Raw genomic sequence first — 20,550 nt, 5'->3', positions numbered from 1 at the left:
CCCCTCTCCCTTGCAGTGACCCTCAGTTTGTTTCCTTTAATTATGAATCTCTTATAGTTTGTCTCCTTCTCTGATTTCATCTTTATTTTTTCCTCTTTTCCCCAATGATCCTCTGTTTTGTTTCTTAAGTTTCACATATGAGTGAGATCATATGGTAATTGTCCTTCTTTGACTGACTTATTTCACTAAGCATAATATCCTCTAGTTCCATCCCTGTTGTTGCTAAGGGCAAGATTTCATTTTTTTTGATGGTTGTGTAGTAGTCCATTGTGTGTGTGTGTGTTATATAATATATATATATACCACATCTTCTTTATCCATTCATCTGTCAATAGACATCTGGGCTCTCTCCATAGTTTGGCTATTGTGGACATTGCTGCTATAAACATTGGGGTGTGGATGCCCCTTTGGATCACTACATTTGTATCTTTGGGGTAAATACCCATTAGTGTAATTGCTGGGTGGTAGGGTAGCTCTATTTTCTTTTTTTCTTTTTAAGATTATTTATTTATTTATTCATGAGAGACACAGAGAGAGAGAGAGAGAGAGGCAGAGACACAGGCAGAGGGAGAAGCAGGCTCCATGCAGGGAGCCTGACGTGTGACTCCATCCCAGGTCTCCAGGATCAGGCCCTGGGCTGAAGGTGGTGCTAAACCGCTGAGCCACTGGGGCTGCCCAGGTAGCTCTATTTTCAACTTTTTTGAAGAACTACATACTGTTTTCCAGAGTGGCTGCACCAATTTGCATTCCCTCCAACAGTGTATGAGGGTTCTGCTTTCTCCACATCCTCACCAACATCTGTCATTTCCTGATTTGTTCATTTTCTCCATTCTGACTGGTGTGAGATGGGATCTCATTGTGGTTTTGATTTGTATTTCCCTGATGCTGAGTGATATTGAGCATTTATTTCATGTGTCTGTTGGCCATTTTTAAAAAGATTTTATTTATTTATTCATGAGAGACACAGAGAAAGAGGCAGAGACACAGGCAGAGGGAGAAGCAGGTTCCATGCAGGGATCCTGATGCGGGACTTGCTCCGGGGACTCCAGGATCATGCCCTGGGCCGAAGGCAGGCACTAAACCGCTGAGCCACCCAGGGATCTCCTCTGTTGGCCTTTTGTATGTCTTCTTTGGAGAAGTGTCTGTCATGTCTTCTGCCCATTTCTTGATTGGATTATTTTTTCTTTGGGTGTTGAGTTTGATAGTTCTTTATAGATTTTGGATAGTAGTCCTTTAGCTGATATGTCATTTGCACACATCTTCCATTCTGTTGGTTGTCTTTTGGTTTTATCAATTTGCATTGCTTTAAAAATCAAACAGAATCCCTGGCAAGGGGATGCCTGGGTGGCTCAGTGGTTGAGCCTCTGCCTTTGGCTCAGAGCATGTTCCTGGGTCCAGGGATTGAGTTCCACATCAGGCTCCCTGTGAGGAGCCTGCTTCTGTCTCTGTCTATGTCTCTGCCTCTATCTGTATCTATCATGAATAAATAAATACAAAAAATCTTAAAAAAAAAAAAAAAGAGGGATGCCTGGGTTGCGCAGCGGTTTAGCGCCTGCCTTTGGCAGAGGGCGCGATCCTGGAGACCCAGGATCGAATCCCACGTCGGGCTCCCAGTGCATGGAGCCTGCTTCTCCCTCTGCCTATGTCTCTGCCTCTCTCTCTCTCACTTTGTGACTATAATAAATAAATAAATAAAAATTAAAAAAAAAAGAATACCTGGCATGGCTTTTGGGGTCCTATGTTGTCTGTTCTGTCTGCTTTCCTCCATTTTCACCTTGCACCAGGCAAGCTTTTGGGGCTTTCCTACTGTAAAGTCCCGTTCCCTCTTGCCATCGGCCTTTTACTCATACTCTTCCCTCTGTCTGTATCATTAATTTCTATTCATTTTTCAAAGTACAACTCATAGAAGTCTTCCATAGACCCCCAGCTTTGATCAGCTTTCTTTTCTTCATTGTTTTTACCTTTTGTTATTATATATTCCTTTGGGTGGTTCCAATATTTGATTAACATTTGTCTCCTTCGTTAGGCTGGAAGTATCTTGAGTGTAGGGACTGGCTTGTGTTTTTTCTTATCATTGTCACACACCAATTAAATTCTGAATAAATTAATTACTGCTGGTGACAAGAGTGAGGGGTGCCTCTTTACCACCTTTCGCTACTACCATACCCTGGGAGATAATGTAGGTCACAGTCTTATCTCTTACTTACTGGGGATGCTTCAGAGGAAGAAGCATCCACTAGCCAAGAGCTTATGGTTTGGAGGCAGGGATATCTGGTTTGTTTGGGTGCTGACATTTGCCAGCTCTGGATTCTTGGGCAAGGTTTCTCTGAACCTTAGTCTGGAAAAGAGGGTTACCACTTACTTCATAAGGTTATTTTTTTTTTCATCACAGTCACTACATTTAATATTTTTCAAAAATATTATATATTGTCCATTTTTAAAATTTCTGATTGTCCCCATAAGTGTCTTTTTTCTGCCTTTTTGTATCTAGGATCCAATTGAAGTTCACCCATTGCATTTTGATGTCCTATGTCTTTAGTCTTCTTTAAGCAATATACTTGTCTTTAAGAAATGTTTGTATTTGGTGATATTGACAGTTTTGAAGAGTCCAGGCCTATTGTCTGGTTGAATATCCATGTTTAGCACTTGACTGCTGCCTCATGATTAGATTGAAGTTAAACATTTTTTGGCAAGAGGACCACTTCAATGATGATTTGTACTTCCCCATATACTCCACCAGGAGGCATGTAATACCAGTTTGTCACAGGATGAGCCAAGCTAAATTCCATCACACAGTTAAGGGGGTGTTAACTGTAACAGAGTTGTGTTGGGGGGGATTCAATGGAGGAATGTACCCAAAGGGTCTGGCCCATAAACCTTACTTCTTGTTCCTTCCCCTTCATCTTTCACTTTGGGACAAATACACAACATTTCTAACTATACTTTCCCACCATAAGTGCCAAGTGCTTTTTGGCGGGGGGGGGGGGGGGGGGGGGGGGGGGGGGGGACTGGTAGTTATCACGGACTTGAGACTATTTTTAAAAGAATATTTTATTATAAAAATTTCACACATACAGAAAAGTAGAGAGGGTAGTATAATGAATCTCAGTGTATACATCATCAAATGATCACCATTTTGTCAGTTTGTCCCCTCCCCCCTTTTTTTTCTGGTGCATTTTAAAGCAAATCCAAAATATATAAACTCATCCATAAGTACTTCAGTGTGGTACATCAATAACAAAGACTATGTATATATGTAAAAATATATATATGTATAAATGTATATATACATACAACACAACCATGATGTCATAATGTCTAACAAAATTAAATACAATCTCTTTGGGGATCCCTGGGTGGCTCAGCGGTATGGCGCCTGCCTTTGGCCCAGGGTGCGATCCTGGGGTCCCGGGATCGAGTCCTGCGTCGGGCTCCCGGCGTGGAGCCTGCTTCTCCCTCCTCCTGTGTCTCTGCCTCTCTCTCTCTCTCAGTCTATCATAAATAAATAAATAAATAAATAAATAAATAAATAAATAAATAAATAAATAAACAAACAAACAAACAAATAAATAAATCTTTAAAAAAATAAATACGATCTCTTCATATTATCTGAAAGTAAAACCATACTCAAAGCTTTGGAATTACTTTTGAGTTTTATTTTTTGAGTCTTCCTTGTTTTTCTTAACACACAGGTCCCCAAGTGGAAGCACTGCACAGACTATTACACAGACTTTGATCTTAACTTTTTAATATATATTTGTTTTTCCGGGCAAGGCAGAAGTGTAGTTAAAAGCACAGATGAGGGATCCCTGGGTGGCGCAGCGGTTTGGCGCCTGCCTTTGGCCCAGGGCGCGATCCTGGAGACCCCGGATCGAATCCCACGTCAGGCTCCCGGTGCATGGAGCCTGCTTCTCCCTCTGCCTATGTCTCTGCCTCTCTCTCTCTCTCTATGTGACTATCATAAATAAATAAAATTTTAAAAAAATAATAAAAAAAAATAAAAGCACAGATGAACCTATTTGTGGAGGTGCAGCCCAAGAATTTATAGCTTTAACAAGCACCCAGATGATAGAGACTCAGCCCATAGCTTCCTTAGAAGTTAGTTATATTCAGGAGAAATGAGAGGTGTGGTTAGAAAAAGTCAAATAGTTTGCTTATGTTTCATCCTGGATTTATCATGTCGATGTGGAATTTGTCCCTTCAACCATCAAATATTTAATAAGCACCTGCTATGTGGACAAACAAGGTGGAAACATCCTGTCAGAGGATGAAAGATGGAAGATAAACATGCAAATAACTAAGACAACTTTTATGTACTGAGAAGCATTTTAAAGAATTATGAAAGAATTAAAACAGACCCTGGTTTTCCTTGTTTTAATCTTCATCTCCTTTCCTTTTTCTTTCTTTTTCTCTCTCTTCTCCTTCCCTCTGTTTCCCCCTTTCTACCTCCCCTTCCCTTGAACCTTAACTAGCATTAGATGACTCAAAGGACTTACAAAGATAGCTCTCAAAAGAACTGTTTCAACAGCTACCAAAGTAAGATTGCAACAACAATCATGAAAAACCCCAACATAACCCATCATTCCAGCTGCAAAGCTTTGCAGCAGTTACAGATAAAGAAAATTGCAACTGGGACAATATCCTAACCATAGGCCCCTCTCTCTGTGCCCTCTATGTAAAAACTCCAATCCTGCTTCAGCTCAGGGAGTTTTGTCATCCTGAGGGACTGCCTGATACAATCAGCTAAATACCTGAGTCACTTTAACCTGAGTCACTTCAACTAATTTTTGTTCCTTGACAGAATATAGAAGACATCGTTTGAAGAGAGAGAGACTTGTGGGAAAATGTCTCTGAGGAGGATTCATTTGAATTGAAGCTAAATGAGAAAGAGATCAGTTTGTGATAATTTGGGGTAGAATGTTCTAAGTAGAAACCACAGGTGCAAAGGTTGGAAAATTGGTACAAAGAAGAGAGCATGGATAGAAGTGAATGAATGAAGGGAGAAGTACTGTGTGGACTGGGAAACCCCTGGAGGTTTCTCTTCTGTTTGTTCTAATGGCTTTCTTGAGATATAATTCCTATACAATGCATCCATTTAAAGTCTACAGTTTGGGGGCGCCAAGGTGGCTCAGTTTGTTAATCGGTTAATCCTCTGCCTTGGCTCAGGTCATGATCTCAGGATCCTGCTGAGCAGAGAGTCTGTTTCTCCCTCCCCCTCTGCCTGTCCACCCTCACCTCCCCCACAACTTGAGCACATTCTCTTTCTCAAAAATTTTTTTTAAAAGCTTTTATTTATTTATTCATGAGAGACACAGAGAGAGGCAGAGACACAGGCAGAGAGAGAAGCAGGCTCCATGCAGGGAGCCCAATGTGGGACTCGATCCCAGGACTCCAGGATCACGCCCTGGGTTGAAGGTGAACATTTAACCTGTGAGCCACCTAGGTGTTCCAATAAATAAAATCTTAAAACAGAATAGTGTAGGCGTACTTGGGTGACTCAGTCGGTTAAGTGTCTGACTTAGGCTAAGGTTATGATTTAAAAGTCCTGCGATTGGCACTTGGGGCTCCCTGCTCAGCCAGGAATCTGCTTCTCCTTCTCCCTCTGCCTGCCACTCTGCCTGCTTGTGCTCACACACTCTCTCGGTCAAATATTGAATGAATGAATGAATATTTTAAAAAACTGATGAATTATACAATTCTGTGGCTTTTAGTATATTCACAGGATTGTGTAACTGTTACCACTATCAATTTTAGAATACTTTTTTTTCGATCTCATGACCCTGAAATCATGACCTGAGCCGAAATTGAGAGTTGGATGCTTAGCTGACTGTGCCACCCATGCACCCCTAAGATTTTATTTTTAAGTAATCTCTACACCCAACATGGGGCTCAAAGTGACAAACCTGAGATCAAGAGTCACATACTCTACTGGCTGAGCCATCCATATTGGATGGATTGGAGTCCCATGTGGGACTCGATCCCAGGTCTCCAGGATCAAGCCCTGGGCTGAAGGCGGCGCTAAACCGCTGAGCCACCCGGGCTGCCTGACTATTATTTGTTGAAGCTTTTGCATCTATATTTATAAGAGATATTGGTAAGTAGGGGTTTTTGTAACAAGTTTTTCTGGTTTTTGTCTCAGAGTAACACTGGCCTTATACAACAAGTTGGGAGGTATTCCCTCTTCTTCTTTACTTTGGAAGAGTTCAAGAGAATTTATATTAATTCTTTAAATGTTTGGTGGAATCTATCAGTAAAGCCACGTGGGCTTGGGATTTTCTTTGTGGGAAGTTGTAAATCACCAATTCAGTCTCTTTACTTATCAGTCTTTCCAGACTTTCTATTTCTTTTTGAGTTATTTTTGACAATTTGTGTCTTTCTAGGACTTTGTTCATTTTGTCTGTTATCTAATTTGTTGGCATATGGTTGTTGATAGCATTCCCGTATCATCTTTTTTATTTTTATAAAGTCAGTAGTAATATCCCCACTTTCATTCTCAATTTTAGTAATTATAGTCTTTTTTTATTTTTCCATCTGGCTTAAGATTGGTAACTTTTTCTGCTTGGAGATTTGGCTAAAAATCAGTCAGAAGGCAACCACTAAGCAAGTATTTGCCAAATGCTTCCAGGTGGCACTTGATTCGTTCATATACTACACCCTGTGAACACATGCAACTCTTTAGAAACCAGCATAATTTGCAGCTCTTCTTGCCATAGTAATAGCACTATTAGAAATACATGTCAGCTTAATTTCTGAATCTCTGCTTTATCCTCTACCTCCCATCTGCCACCCCACTTGACCCAGCACTTCTGAGCTGTTGGCTTTGAGATTCAACTTCCTTTATTTTTCTTAAACAGGAAACTTTTAAATGTTGGTTCTTTCTTATCTGAATCTTTAAACATATAACTCTGTTTCTCAGAATAGAAGGTTCTGTGATTAGCCTTTTTTTCCTAAGTCTTACATAAAGAATGAGCTCTTTACATATAATGCAGATAAGATTAACATTTCATTTATTAAACATTTAATGAATGCCAGAGACTGTACCAGGGACTGTGCTAGGCATCAGTTATAATAAGTGAAAAAGATAGTTTCTGCCTTCAAAGAGCTCAAAGACACATACATTGGGTGGTTTTATTATATTGCAATATGTGCTGTGATGATAGGAAAGCCTGTACAAGTGGCACTGAAGGTTAAGCTGGGAAAAACTCCCAGAGGAGATATTTTAGTTGAGAAGGAATTTAAAAAATGAGTCAGAGAAGTTGGGGATGGGGCAGAATAGCATATTCTAGGTGGGAGAAATAGCATGATCTAGGATCTAGACATATATGTGGCACATTGGTAAAACTACAAATTTGAGGTGTTAGGAAAGTACAGTCTAAGAGGGAGTGACAAGAGAAAGATGCAAGAGCCAGATCATGAAAGGCTATCTCAACTATAATAAGAAATTTGAACTTTCTGAATTTTCAATACAGTGTAGATTGTACTGAAGTGGGAAGCTTGGAGGCAGGAAGACCAGTTAGTGCTTCAGGAAAGAGATGGTGATGGCATGAATAAAACAGGGGTGAGGATTTGGAGGGACCAGGAAAAGAGAAGTAAATGAACTTAAAAAAAATGTCGATGGGATAGATCAACAGTTGTTGATTGATTAGTGGAAGAAGTCAAGGGCAAAGTCCAGTTTTTTGATTTGGCAACAGGTTGAAAAGGTGGGAAGAGACCCAGAAGGGATGAAGATGTTTGGCATGGTCTAGGGTGGAGGAGGGGAAAATTGTGAATGTGATATTTGGACATACCGAGCCTAAAACATCTTTTGAGATGTTCTAGGGATGTCAGTTGGTGATTGGATTTACAGATCTGGAGATCAGAGAAGATAAACATCAAAGATATAAAATTGTGGATCATCTACATGTGGGTGTTTTTTTAAAACTACATGGGTATGAATGAGATAGTCTAGAGAGAAAGTATAAAGTGGGAAAAGAAGAGGATCTATGTTGTGTTTTAAGTAACTCCAACATTTAATAGCTAGAAAGAAGAGAATAGGAGGAAAACTAGGATACAGTGTCTCAAGAAGGGAGAAATTCTCAAGTTTATTGCTGAGTCAGGTGAAATGAGAATTGGAAAATGTCCATTGAGTGAATGAATAACTTGGAATTTTGTTACCAGCTAGAACAGTTAGAAAAGGGGACAAAATCCAGATTGAAGTATATGAAGTAGAAGGTGAAAAAATAAAAAGCCAATGACTATAGACATCTCGTAAGAGCAATTTGGCTGTGAGATGAGGAGAAGCTAGTACAGATTGTCTCCAGCTTCCAATGGCTCAACCTAATTATCTTTTGACTTTATAATGTGTGAAAACAACATACATTCAGTAGAAACCATACATGAAATTTTGAATTTTTATCTTTTCCCAGGCTAGGGATATGTGCTTCAGTTCTGTTGTGAGCTTGGACAGGGCAACAAGCCACAGCTCCCAATCAGTCACACCATCACAAGGGTAAAGAGCTGATATACTGACAACCATTCTGTATCCATACAACCATTCTATTTTTCACTCTCAATACAGTATTCAGTGAATTTCAGGAGATATTTAACACTTTATTATAAAATAGATTTTGTGGGAGATGATTTTATTCAATGGTAGGCTAATGTAAGTGTTCTGAGAATGTTTAACGTAGGCCAGGCTAAGTTATGATGTTCATTTAGTTAAGGGTATTAAATTCATTTTTGGCTTATGATACTTTTGACCTAGGATGGGTTTAACTCCATCATAAGTGGAAGAAGATCTGTAGTTGGAGAGGAAGAGTTTTTTCAAAATGGGAGTATACTAAGTTAAAAGGCCAAAGAGAAGGATTCAGTTAAAGAGAAGTTGAGTTGAAAGAGAATGAATACTAAAAATATACAATTCTTGAAAAGGTGAGTGGATAGAATCCAAAGCTCCAATAGAGGGGAGGCTAGCCTTCAATAGAAGACAGAACAATCTCTATCTTGTACTACAGTATAAGGAGGAAGAATGGATACTGGCATGGAGTGGTTCAGATGTTTGCATTGAGGAGTAGAGAAGTCTAATATTAGATGACTTTTCTTTTCTTTGGGAAAGTATGCAGCCAGAAGATGAGTAGGGAAAGTTCTTATGCTAAGAGGGAAAGAGTTGTGAGTGTTGAAGTGATCATAAATTGATATGGACTATCATAAAGCCCCTGTGAATTACATGCCTGCCTGCAATGCCCTCAATTCAGCATTCACCTGCCTGTGCTCAGGAGGAGGCAAAAAGAAACCAAAGTGTTGGGGTCATCCAGAGTTAGGATTGCTGAAGACAACTCCGCATTTCCCAGATTGGCCTTTCTCCAAATATTATCCTGACAGATGTTAATAGGTATATTGAAGAAAAAAAACCTCTTGGTCAAAGAAATATGGGAGAATCACTTTTTGCTCTTTCCCATTCTTAATATGCACAAACATATTTGAAAGTTCTGAGGGTCTTGCATTTAAAAACCTGGTTAGGGATCCCTGGGGGGCGCAGCGGTTTGGCGCCTGCCTTTGGCCTGGGGCGTGATCCTGGAGACCCGGGATCGAATCCCACGTCGGGCTCCCGGTGCATGGAGCCTGCTTCTCCCTCTGCCTATGTCTCTGCTTCTCTCTCTCTCTCTCTGTGTGACTATCATAAATAAATAAAAAATATTTAAAAATAAAAAAATAAAAAATAAAAAAATAAAAACCTGGTTAAATTTAGTATTGTCAACTTTTTCAAGCTTATTTGTTTCCAGAATGCTGTGTGTGTACGTGCATGTATGTGTGTACTACATCTATTAAAGTCTCATCGTTTAGTTTATTCATTGTTTGATCAGGTAATCAGGCTTTTACCTCACCCCTACCTAAAAGGACAGGAGTCTTTATCCCTTTCATCCAACATGTTTACATTATCTGTCGTTAGCCATTTAAATCCATATTGATTTAGGGTGGAACAATAGGTTACTTTTCCTGAAACACACCTCATTCTTTATGGACAGTAGCCCTATGTGCCTGTTCTACTTGTTCACTTCTTATCATACACTTAAGACACAAACAAAATGTTCTTCCAGGATCATAAGAAGTCATCTCAAAACATGGCAAGGCAAACAAGGCCAGTGGCCATCCCAAATAGTTAAGATTAGTGCTAGTGGGAGTGGGGGCTAAGAGGGTGGCAATGAGAGTTACTTGTATTATTATTATTATTCTAATAATAATAAGCAACATTTTCATAGGTCTTTATAATTTACAAGTTGCTCTCATATGTGTTATTTTGCATGATCACATTTAATTACAGTTGAGCAAGGTACAAGTCTTATTGGTGAGAGCAAGGAACATAGTTTGGGGGCATGACAAAAGGCATGATGAGGAAAATAGGAGCAGGAAGGGAGCTAAGATCATACATTCTCAGTGGAGCTGCTGTTACCACCGACAGTAAAAAGTGGTTTGTTGGGGCGGGGGGCGGGGAATGAAAGCATTACTGTGATTTGTAGCTTTTGGGGGAGCTACATATATTTTTATGCAGTTTTTATTGTGGTATTAACATTTCATGATAGAGGACGATTAGAACAAAAATGTCTACCATAGGCTTGCTAAGGGAAGGAGGTGATAACAGAAAAAAATATTGGGGAGTCATGGTTTAAATCTTGTAGTGTCTGTGGAATATTTTGACATTCATGAGTGATTCTTTCGTTTCCAGAAATGTTAGCTCATTTGTCTAGTGTAGTGTCTGCTTCTGGCTTCATTTGTCCTGTCCATCTTCCCCAAGACCCTCAATGACTATGTTTTGCCCACATTATTTGTTTTTTTTAAAGATTTATTTATTTATTTATGATAGACAGAGGAGCGGGGGAGAGGGAGGCAGAGACACAGAGGAGGGAGAAGCAGGCTCTATGCTGGGAGCCCGACGTGGGACTCGATCCCAGGACTCCAGGATCACGCCCTGGACCAAAGGCAGGCGCCAAACCACTGAGCCACCCAGGGATCCCATGTTTTGCCCACTTTAAACTCCTCTTCTGGCCACAGTGGACTGAATTAGGGTGGACATAAGCCGAGACCAGTTAAGGCACAGATTGGCCAGTGCATGACTGGTCCCAGGAAGCCTGGCTTTGCTTGCTTCCTCTGCTCTGAATTTTGATAATGCCTGCTTCACTACTTACTCCCTTTGACAGGACTTGAGTGGGTGCCAGATCACTGGTTGGTTGCAACATCTCCCCCATCAGGACGCTTGGCCTGGGGGTATACTGTCTGAGTAAGACTGCATAAGACTGAGAAAAAGGAGAAGAGAAATAAAAAAGGAGAAGAGAAATTTGTTTTAATCATTGACTCTTCATCTTGCATATATGCATCATCTGATGAATGTAGAGTAGGATTCTTTCTTCCTCTTTCTTTCTTTTTAAGATTTTATTTGACAAAGAGAGAGAGCACAAGCAAGGGGAGCAGCAGAAAGAGAAGCAGACTCCCTGCGGAGCAGGGAACCCAGTGTGAGGCTTGATCCCAGGACCCTGAGATCATGAAATGAGCCAAAGGCAGATAGATGCTTAACCGACTGAGCCACCCAGGCACCCCTAGAATAGGGTTTTGTTTTTGTTTTTTAAGATTTTGTTTATTTACTCATGAGAGACATAGGGAGAGGCAGAGATACAGGCAGAGGGAGAAGCAGGCTCCCTGTAAAGAGCCTGATGTAGAACTCAATCCTGAACCCTGGAATTACACCTTGAGCCAAAGGCAGACCCTCAACTGCTGAGCCATCCAGGCGTCCCTAGAGTAGGTCTTCTTAACAGATGTGCTGTTGACATACTGGATCAGAGAATTTTTGTTGGGGATAGGGGTTTTCCTGTACACTATAGGAGGTTTAACACTCTACTGGTTGTAATAACCAAAATGTCTCTAGACATTGCCCAATGTTCCCTAGGAAACAAAATCACCTTGGGTGGAGAACAACGGATGTGGATAAACTGGAATATTAGACAGCTGTAAATCTAATTGTTTCAGTATGATCAGACATGCCACAAACGGCTTGTAATCTGCTGTTGAGTATCACCTTAATGAGGATATTACCAGAATGATAGAAGATGGTCCTTGAGAGAGCTAAAACTAGTGTTGTTACCAATATATTCACTGCTACCACTTAGTGAGTGCTTGCTTATGAGCCAGATGCTTGCTAAGCATGTTCCATTTATTAATTCATCAGCTCTCCCAGCAACTCCAAGAGGTCAGTGCCACCATTATTCAACCGACCCTACAGATGAGGGAACAGAGACATGGAGATGTTTAGGGACTTGCTGGAGATTGCCCAGCTGGTAATAGTAGAGTCACCCAGGCAGCAGGATTCCAGAGCCCATGTGCTCATGAGCACATAACGATTCCTTTGGAGAATGAAAAGCAAACAGCTTTGTACTCCAGCATCTCATAGAAATGGTTCCTAAGGAAGTTGCTAGCATTAAGACAATTCAGGTGGAGGCTGGAATTTCAGAGGGGAAATCAGAGGTGGTTGAGTCTCTCACTGTCTTTCCCCCCTCACTTGCCTTCTTCACTGTTTGCACCATACCTGCTGCCCTGGCCTTATTTTCAGTGTTGGGGAAACTTTTCACAGTTTTGGAAGGTTTGTAGAAGCAAGAAACATTTGCTTGGGAGATCCTGGCTAGGTTCTTGAGGTGTGTCTAGAGTGGCTTAGGTTTATGTGTTAGAATAAATCCACTCCTTTAGATTCACATATAAATTAACTTTGCTAGACCCAGCTGGGAAAGGTAGCTGCTCACATATCTTAAGTGATGCCACAGCCCAAGAGCTCCTTGGCAGAATCAAGTATGAGAATTCCCATCTGACACTGAGAGCACTTTATGAGGTAAGGACCATGTCCAGAGTGGGAACAAAAGGAAAGATGAAATGATGGTATCTTTTAGATTTGGACAGGAAATATTAAGCAAGTCGGGACTCAGAGGTCCCTGGAGTTCCAGACCGATAGAGACCCTCTTCCTATTCCTTGTTTTTTTTTTTTTTTTACCAAAGATTTTATTTATTTATTCATGATAGAGAGAGAGGGGGGGGGCAGAGAGAGAAGCAGGCTCCATGCCGGGAGCCTGATGTGGGGCTCGATCCCAGGACTCCAGGATCGTGCCCTGGACCAAAGGCAGGCGCCAAACTGCTGAGCCACCCTTCTTCCTATTCCTTCTAACCTGAGGACAGGACCAATGTCAGGAGCAAGCAGCATGGATACTTGGCATGTGCTGAAAAGGCATCTGTTCTGGAGTGGGAAGGCACACAGTGCTGCTGCCCAATGGAGGGTGTGGCGTTATTAGGCTGGTCTTGAAAGAATTACCAGGGTTGCTTGATCAACGTATAGAATCCCAGCCCCTACCCTGGTGGATTCCAATTCCAGTAGATCTGAGGTTGGGCATGGCAAAATGAATTTCTGACAGTGGATTCTGATGTATAAGTAGACCTGGGGAGTACTGCAAAGACTGGGAGAAACAGCGTCTATCAGGTGGAGAGGTGACCCAGGAAGAGCTGAACATCACTAGCCATACTAACCCTGAGGTCCTCTGGCTGAGGATCACATTAGAAGAACCCTTTGCCCAGACCCTAGAGTGTTACTGCAACTCACACCTCACACAAGAAAGAAAGGGCTTGTTGCTAGTTGCCTACTTTCTACAGATTCTTAAGAGCACAATGTGGTCAGTATTGATCAGTTTAGACTCAGCTCATCATCTGACACCAAATATTGTCTCAGAAATTTTTGTGTGTGGGTAATAGATAATAGTAAAAGTACACACAAAAAAAAAAGTCTCTAAAGATGCTTATGTTATCAGGTTAGGATCCCATAAGAATTAGCATTTACTACTAAGTAATTAGAAAGCATAAAAGGGAAAACTCCAAACAGAATCCTATTTGGAATTTTAGTGTTAATGGATAGCAGCTTCACAAATCAAAATCTTCTATGCGATAGGAAAACACTGAGGGGAAACAATGTCCATATCAGGCCTAGCCACTCCATGAATTTAAGAGCTTGCTCTATTATGCGGAGATCTCATTTTGTATTTGTGATAACTGATAACTGTAATGGCCAAGCCCACCATAAGCATCCAACTCTTTTCTCTGTTCCCTTTGTGAATCCACCAGGAGCTCCATGGGCTCAAAGTTCATATCCCTGTGGAATGTGCTGGTGGGCTCTTTGGCAGAAGACCCATTTCCTGTCTCTCTCCTTTCCTACTGGGCAAGATGTGGATAGAGAAGTTTATGGATTTATCCCACTGATACTGTGTGGTGCCAATTAGGACCCCAGGCCACAAAGTCTTTGAGGTACATGCAGATGGGAAGACCAAGAAGAGAAGAAAGGCAATACTCCTTTTTAGGTGGTGGAACATGCTGCTCGTATACGTTTCTGAATCTCTTCTAGGCCTGAGTGGAGACATGAAGATTTCTCAGCTTGAGCACGTATAGGCACAACTCATGCTCACATGTACACCAAAAGAGATGTAATTAAGACTAAGAAGCCTTTGTTAATGTGGCCAAGGCTGGTGCCAAGTGGGGACACACAGCCTCTTCAACCCTCTTGGTAGACTTACTTGGAGGTAGTCTATGTAGACAGAAGATCCAGTGACAGGTTTCTCTGCTCTTGCTCTGATCTAACAAGCTGGTAGCCCAGCAAAGTCATGGTATCACTGCAGACTTTCTGAAGTCGAGAAACCTTTTCGTAAGGCAAAGTCCAGCGCCAGGCCTGGGAGACGTTGAGAGCATTCCTGGCATTAGTGTGGAAGGCATGATTACCCATGCCCTCACCTCGAGTGATGTTGTACACCCAGGTCTGGAGATGAGGCAAGAATTTCAATCTCACATATTCATATATTTGTGCAGTCCGGGCAATGGGGTTCCGGACCAGGTCCTCATAGCGTATGAGCATGTAGCGTTCCCTCAGCGCTTTGGGCAAGGACTGCACAGCCTTATAGATCTCCAGCTGGCTTTGGCAGATGACCTGCATCATATAGTAGGGCTGATCCTCCTTCTTGAGTTTCTCCCAATGCTGCCCCAACACAATGCGGCTGTCGATCATGAGTTCCTCTGTGGTGTGTTCTCGAGAACGGAACACTGCCCGAGGGTCACGTACCAAGTGCACGATACGCAGATTGAGGGAAGGGTCTCTCAGCAGCGGGTAGAGCATCTGCAGGTTGAAAAAGCGTACCTCCTTGAGCACCACATGGCTGTAGGAACGACAGGCCTTCTCTACCACCTCAAAGGGCTGTTGACTGCACAGAAGCTTACAGTGAGCCCGGGGTATGATCATATCCCGGGAGAAGATGTTGCAGGCAGGTGGGGAACACAGGGCCCGGCTGTTCTCCCACTGGAAGAGGCTGGACTGTCTTCGAGGACCAGGTTTCATGTAGGCGTCAAAGACACTCATGTCACACAGGAAAATGGCACGTATCAGATCCCTCACTGCCATCTGCAGCCTCCAGGCAGTGCTGTGTGTGAAGGTCATCCAGATGTGCCAGGCAGGCTCCATCAGGTAGAAGACATCTGGATGCTGCCCAAAAAGCTGTCCCACAAAAGAAGAGCCAGAGCGCCAGGAAGACAGGACCAGCACATGCATGGGCTTGGGCTCCTCTGTGGTGGATGGGGAGTTGGAGTTGTGGCCATACAGGTGGAGGAATAGAGCAAAGATGGCCATCTGGGAAATCAGAAACAGCAGTGGCTTCATCTTTTTTGGCAGTATCATCACGCTGAAGTGGAAGATCCTTAAGGAACAAGCAGAAGGGCTGTGTTATGTTTCTATTTTGGTGTCTGCCTTCCATCCCCTTTCCTGCCAATGCCATTTTTTTCCTCTGACCCCCAGTGAAGAGCAACATAGAGTGCTGGAAACTTCTGGCAACCAGCTATACAAATCCTTCTCTGAATCAATTCCTGTCCCTTGCAGTTAGTGTGTCAATAAGTTCTGTTTATTTTAGGCTCCTTACTTCCTCCCTTGTGGTCTTTCTTGTCCAGTAAACTACCAAAAATCCCTGAACCCAGCCATATTTCATTGACATAGAAGAATAGCTCTGCCTTGGTGACATGCATGTCTCCACACAGGCCACTTAGGCAAAGATTAACCATAGTCTGACACAAGTTTTGGTTGACTGCTCTGTGATTCCTTCTGAAACTAAGAGAGATTAGCTGACTTGGGAGGAACTACCTCAAGGCCATTGCTCACCCACCTCCCCTATCTTGAGGAAGATTGCCATAGATCATTTCTCATTACCTTCCTTCATCTCGAGCAAGCACAAGCCTTTCAATCTCCTGAAGGATATGGTCACAGGCTATAAAATTGTTTGGCTTGAGTTTGGGGTTGTCTCCTCAGTGACAGAGCCAAGTGCCCATGGCATTTGTCAGTTAGTCTCCTCTGATCGGGTCTCATCCTGTGGGACTAGGGACATGAGGAACTGACCCAATGCTGACCTTACATCAGTGTAGCTAAGAAACTATCTAAATCTATTTGACTTGAATTGTTGTCTCCTTAACAGCTGACGCTATGGAAGTGTGGCAAGCCAACCTAAGAGCTGCAATAGTGCTACTTATGGCCTGTTAACTGCTTGACACAACCCAATCAGGGCTGCTCAATACAGATGGCCAGGCTGTATACTATAATCCTAGGGAATGCCATCTCATGAAAACTTTAAGATATTTATTATTAAAAAATGTTCTCACAGGTGACAGTAAAGTATTTTAGTCCAAGAGAATAATAACATTAAAATGATTTTCCAATTTTTAGATGTTAAATACCTAGAGAGGGGTGCCTGGGTGGCTCAATTGGCTAAGCAGATGATTCTTGATTTTGGCTCAGGTTATCTCAGGGTTCTGAGATTGAGCCTTGGGTTGGGCTTCATGCTCAGTGGGGAGGCTGCTTGGGTTTCTCTCTCTCTGCCCCTACCTCACTTGTGTGTGTACATGTGCATGTGTTCTCTAAAATAAATAAATAAAATCTTTAAAAATATATTTAGAGAAATGAATTCTTCCTAGTAATTCACACGAAGGCTCATACAGCCTGATGGCAACCCTCAATTTACTCCCTTAGTAATCAAGGCTTACTTGGTATGAAAAGACCATGGTTCCTGGTGCCATGCTAGAATATTATTCTGAGGAGTTTTTTGTTTTTTGTTTTTAAAGTTTAAGGTTAAGGGTTCTTTAAGGGTTAAGATAATTCTGGATTGTTTTGGGTGACTTCCTAGCATAAACAACTATTGAGAGAAAGCTATTTCACAGTGTAAAATATTAATAGAAGCAACGTGCTAATTTTTTTTTCAAATATTTTATTTTTAAGTAATCTGTACATGCAATGTGGGGTATAAACTCACAATCCTGAGATTAAGAATCGTATACATCACTGGCTGAGCCAGCCAGGCACCCACAATGTGCTAATTTGCACATCACTATATACTAGTAATATTCTTCTTTCCAGCTTTGACAAAGAATACATTTCTAGAAAGTAATTGGAGCTGGATTTAGGGTTATTTTCCTGGTGACAGATCTTATCAGTAATTTTTAAAAAGTTTTTAATGAGTAATAGTTACACAGCTCAAATTGTTTTAAAAAGTATCATTATCATAAACATTGAATCCAGATTTAGAATTTAAAAGAAGGCTTCCTGTAATTCTGCATGCAGGAAGAGCATAACGGGAGTGCTTGCTTACCAGCCAGAGCCTAGTGTGTCACACTGCAAATCTTTAATAGATGGGGGAAATACTATGACAAGCAGTTATGTCTGTGGGTAAAGCCTCTACTCATAAACCAGAAAACTTGTAGAGCTCTTTGTAAACAGGGGTAATGATTTACCTTAATGATGGGTCACAGTATTTTCCTGAGGGAAAGAACACCCAAGAATTTTACCGGCAGCTGACTCAGTAACCTCATCTCTACTCACAGCTAGGATTAATCTACTAGCTAGTGTTTTGTCATTACTGTACAGCAAAAGTCTATTTCCAGTATGTGTCCCTTATCTGCCCATTCCCACCTTGCTCCCAGGTAGCAACTGGGTTCATTTTTCATGTGTCTTTTCAGTTGCTTTTTGCATACCCAAGAACATTCAAATGTACATGTAGTCTTAATTTTCCCCCTCTTTATAACAGAAGTAGCAAGTTATTCGCACCATACTTTTTTAACTTTACTGTATGTCTTGGTGAGCTTTCCATGGTAGCACATAAAGCATTTCCTCATTCCATTTTACCACTACATAGAGTTTATTATATGGATGTACCACAATTTATTTAAATAGTTTCTTCATTGATGGGCTTTTGACTTATTTCCAGCTCTTTTGCCATTTCACAAACTTCAGCACTGACCATGATCATTACATATGCATGTAAGCTAAATCCCCAGAAGTGAAAGCATAAAGTCCAAAAATACACATGTGAGTAACTTTGCTATTTATCACTCAGATAGCATTCATACTGGTCATGAACCGTTCACTATATCAAGAGCTGCAGAGATTCTAGGGAGTAGGTTTTTTTTTTTTAAGATTTTATTTATTTATTCATGAGAATACACAGAGAGGAGAGAGAGAGAGAGAGAGAGAGAGAGAGAGAGAGAGAGAGAGAGAGAGAGAGAGGCAGAGACACAGGCAGAGGGAGAAGCAGGCTCCATGCAGGGAGCCTGACGTGGGACTGGATCCCGGGTCTCCAGGATCACACCCCGGGCTGTGGGCGGCGCTAAACCGCTGAGCCACCGGGGCCACCAGGGAGTAGGTTTTTGAGGAGGAATTGGGCAGCCATAGATGTGACTCTTGGATTTTATAGCGTGCTTCCTGAAGAGGTACAGCATGCTTTGCCAGCTCATGGGCTTCCCTTGGAAGTCCCCTGAACCTTCTGGGAACTGTGTACCGACCCAAGCCAGACCTTATGTGGCAGTGGCACAGAAACTCCTCACTTCCATTCATTACAACAATGCATTTCCTCCTTCTGTGTCAAACGGATCCAATGAGGATCATCTCTCTTTCACTGCCAAGGTTATTTTGCTATAGCCAGGGAAATGCCAATGAGTGGTAATTCTTTTCTTGGCCCTGAAGTTTAGAATAAGACCAGCTAAGATATGCTCTTAGGTCTTTCAAACGCAAGCCTAAGAGGAAATTATTAGAAACTAGGCCATGGGATCCCTGGGTGGCGCAGCGGTTTAGCACCTGCCTTTGGCCCAGAGCGCGATCCTGGAGACCTGGGATCGAATCCCACGTTGGGCTCCTGGTGCATGGAGCCTGCTTCTCCCTCTGCCTGTGTCTCTGCCTCTCTCTCTCTCTGTGACTATCATAAATAAATAAAAATTAAAAAAAAAAGAAACTAGGCCATTATTAATAATAGCCAAAGATTGTCCTCCTCTACCTCCACCTCCCAAAGACTGAGGAAATGACTTTAGCAAGAGATCCTCTCCCAAAGGTAATGTAAGTATGAAGAAAAATTTGGAACAAAGATAGGAAACAATAGAGCAAAAGAGAGAAAAGTAAAGAAGAGAAGAACTTGACCTGTATACAATTAATTATAAGGAAACCATGATAGAACTTTATGCAGGGACTGTAATCAGCTCAAAAAGAAGCTAACATTTCTTAAGGATTAGGAATATAGACCTTTCAAAGTTACACCCTTTCTTCCCAACACGGCTTTGGGCCATTTCAGTGTCCTCAGCAGGATCAATGGCTTTAAGTCCTCCTTGCCTACCAGTATAGCTCCTGGCCTCATGCCCATTCTCAGAGCTGGAGCCAGGCCTTCGAACTCCATCCCCAGTTGTCCTCAGGCTTTAGTTGTCCGTGGTTTCAGGAATTCCCATGGAAATCCTTCGATTCCTTCCTTTGCTTTTTCTTACCATGAGCACTCACCCTGGCCAGAAAGAAAGTGTGCTTTTGTAAAGTGAGTCCCATCTCTTGTCACTGGGCTCTAGGTACTTCCTGGAAGTACCATGATGGGGTGAGCCAGAACAGCCAGGGAAGACTATAGATAAAGTTCATTTCTGCAGAGATTGTAATCAGTGATAGAGATGGATACTCTTGAAGGCCTGGGAGAAGTGAGCAGGTGTGGCTCCATGAAGAATGGGCAAGTCGGGTTTTTTTACAGCTATTTCCTCAATCCTCTCCTGTCTCCCACCTCTCTCCCACTAACATCCTCTGTAGTCTTTGGATTTGGTCAGCATTTGTGAGAAGTATGTGACATGACTCCATTTCAGAGTCCGTGGTCCACCTTGCCAAGTGTACTTTCCTGGCTGCTCATTGGCAAGCTTGAATCCTGCCTCCCTGTTGTCAGAATCTCTGGTCTGTTGTCTGCTGTCTCTAGCCTGGCATTTGATAATAAGTAGCCTCTCTCTTCTGTCTCATCATCCACTGCTGCCAAAAACTGTCTTTTCTAAAGTACAAGTCTATCAGTTCCCTCCTTGAAATCCTTCAGTAACTTTCCAACACATACAGGATTAAATCAAAATCCCCAAATCTTGTAGCCAAGGACCTTCAGGTTTGATCTTGATACCCTGCCAGTCCCTTGCTTTTCAGCATCGTAGGCTCCAGATTTTTGGTTCTTTCCTGTTACTTAGAAGTCATTCCTC

The 20,550-nt window shown here is 42.0% G+C and overlaps 2 protein-coding genes across 9 annotated transcripts in view; one reads left to right on the top strand and one right to left on the bottom strand.

Annotated features, from left to right (window-relative positions):
- Positions 1-20,550, top strand: part of ZNF19 (zinc finger protein 19) — a 99,210-nt gene that overhangs the window by 10,115 nt on the left and 68,545 nt on the right. The window lies entirely within an intron of this gene.
- Positions 3,034-20,550, bottom strand: part of CHST4 (carbohydrate sulfotransferase 4) — a 30,365-nt gene continuing 12,848 nt past the window's right edge. For 5 of the 8 annotated variants that reach the window (XM_049110704.1, XM_025426747.3, XM_035716541.2 and 2 more), the window contains one exon: positions 6,820-15,734. In XM_049110704.1, coding sequence (XP_048966661.1) covers positions 14,579-15,734 — 1,156 coding nt within the window. In that variant the 3' untranslated portion in view covers positions 6,820-14,578. Of the gene's footprint in view, positions 3,493-6,819; positions 15,735-19,676; positions 19,836-20,550 lie in introns of those variants that run through there. The other 3 variants (XM_049110706.1, XM_049110705.1, XM_035716539.2) reach the window with 2 other exon arrangements.

Source organism: Canis lupus, chromosome 5, assembly GCF_003254725.2.
Source record: "Canis lupus dingo isolate Sandy chromosome 5, ASM325472v2, whole genome shotgun sequence".
NCBI classification, from domain to species: domain Eukaryota; kingdom Metazoa; phylum Chordata; class Mammalia; order Carnivora; family Canidae; genus Canis; species Canis lupus.
Note: the sequence above shows the minus strand (reverse complement) of the source record. Positions and strands in the feature narration are given on the sequence as shown.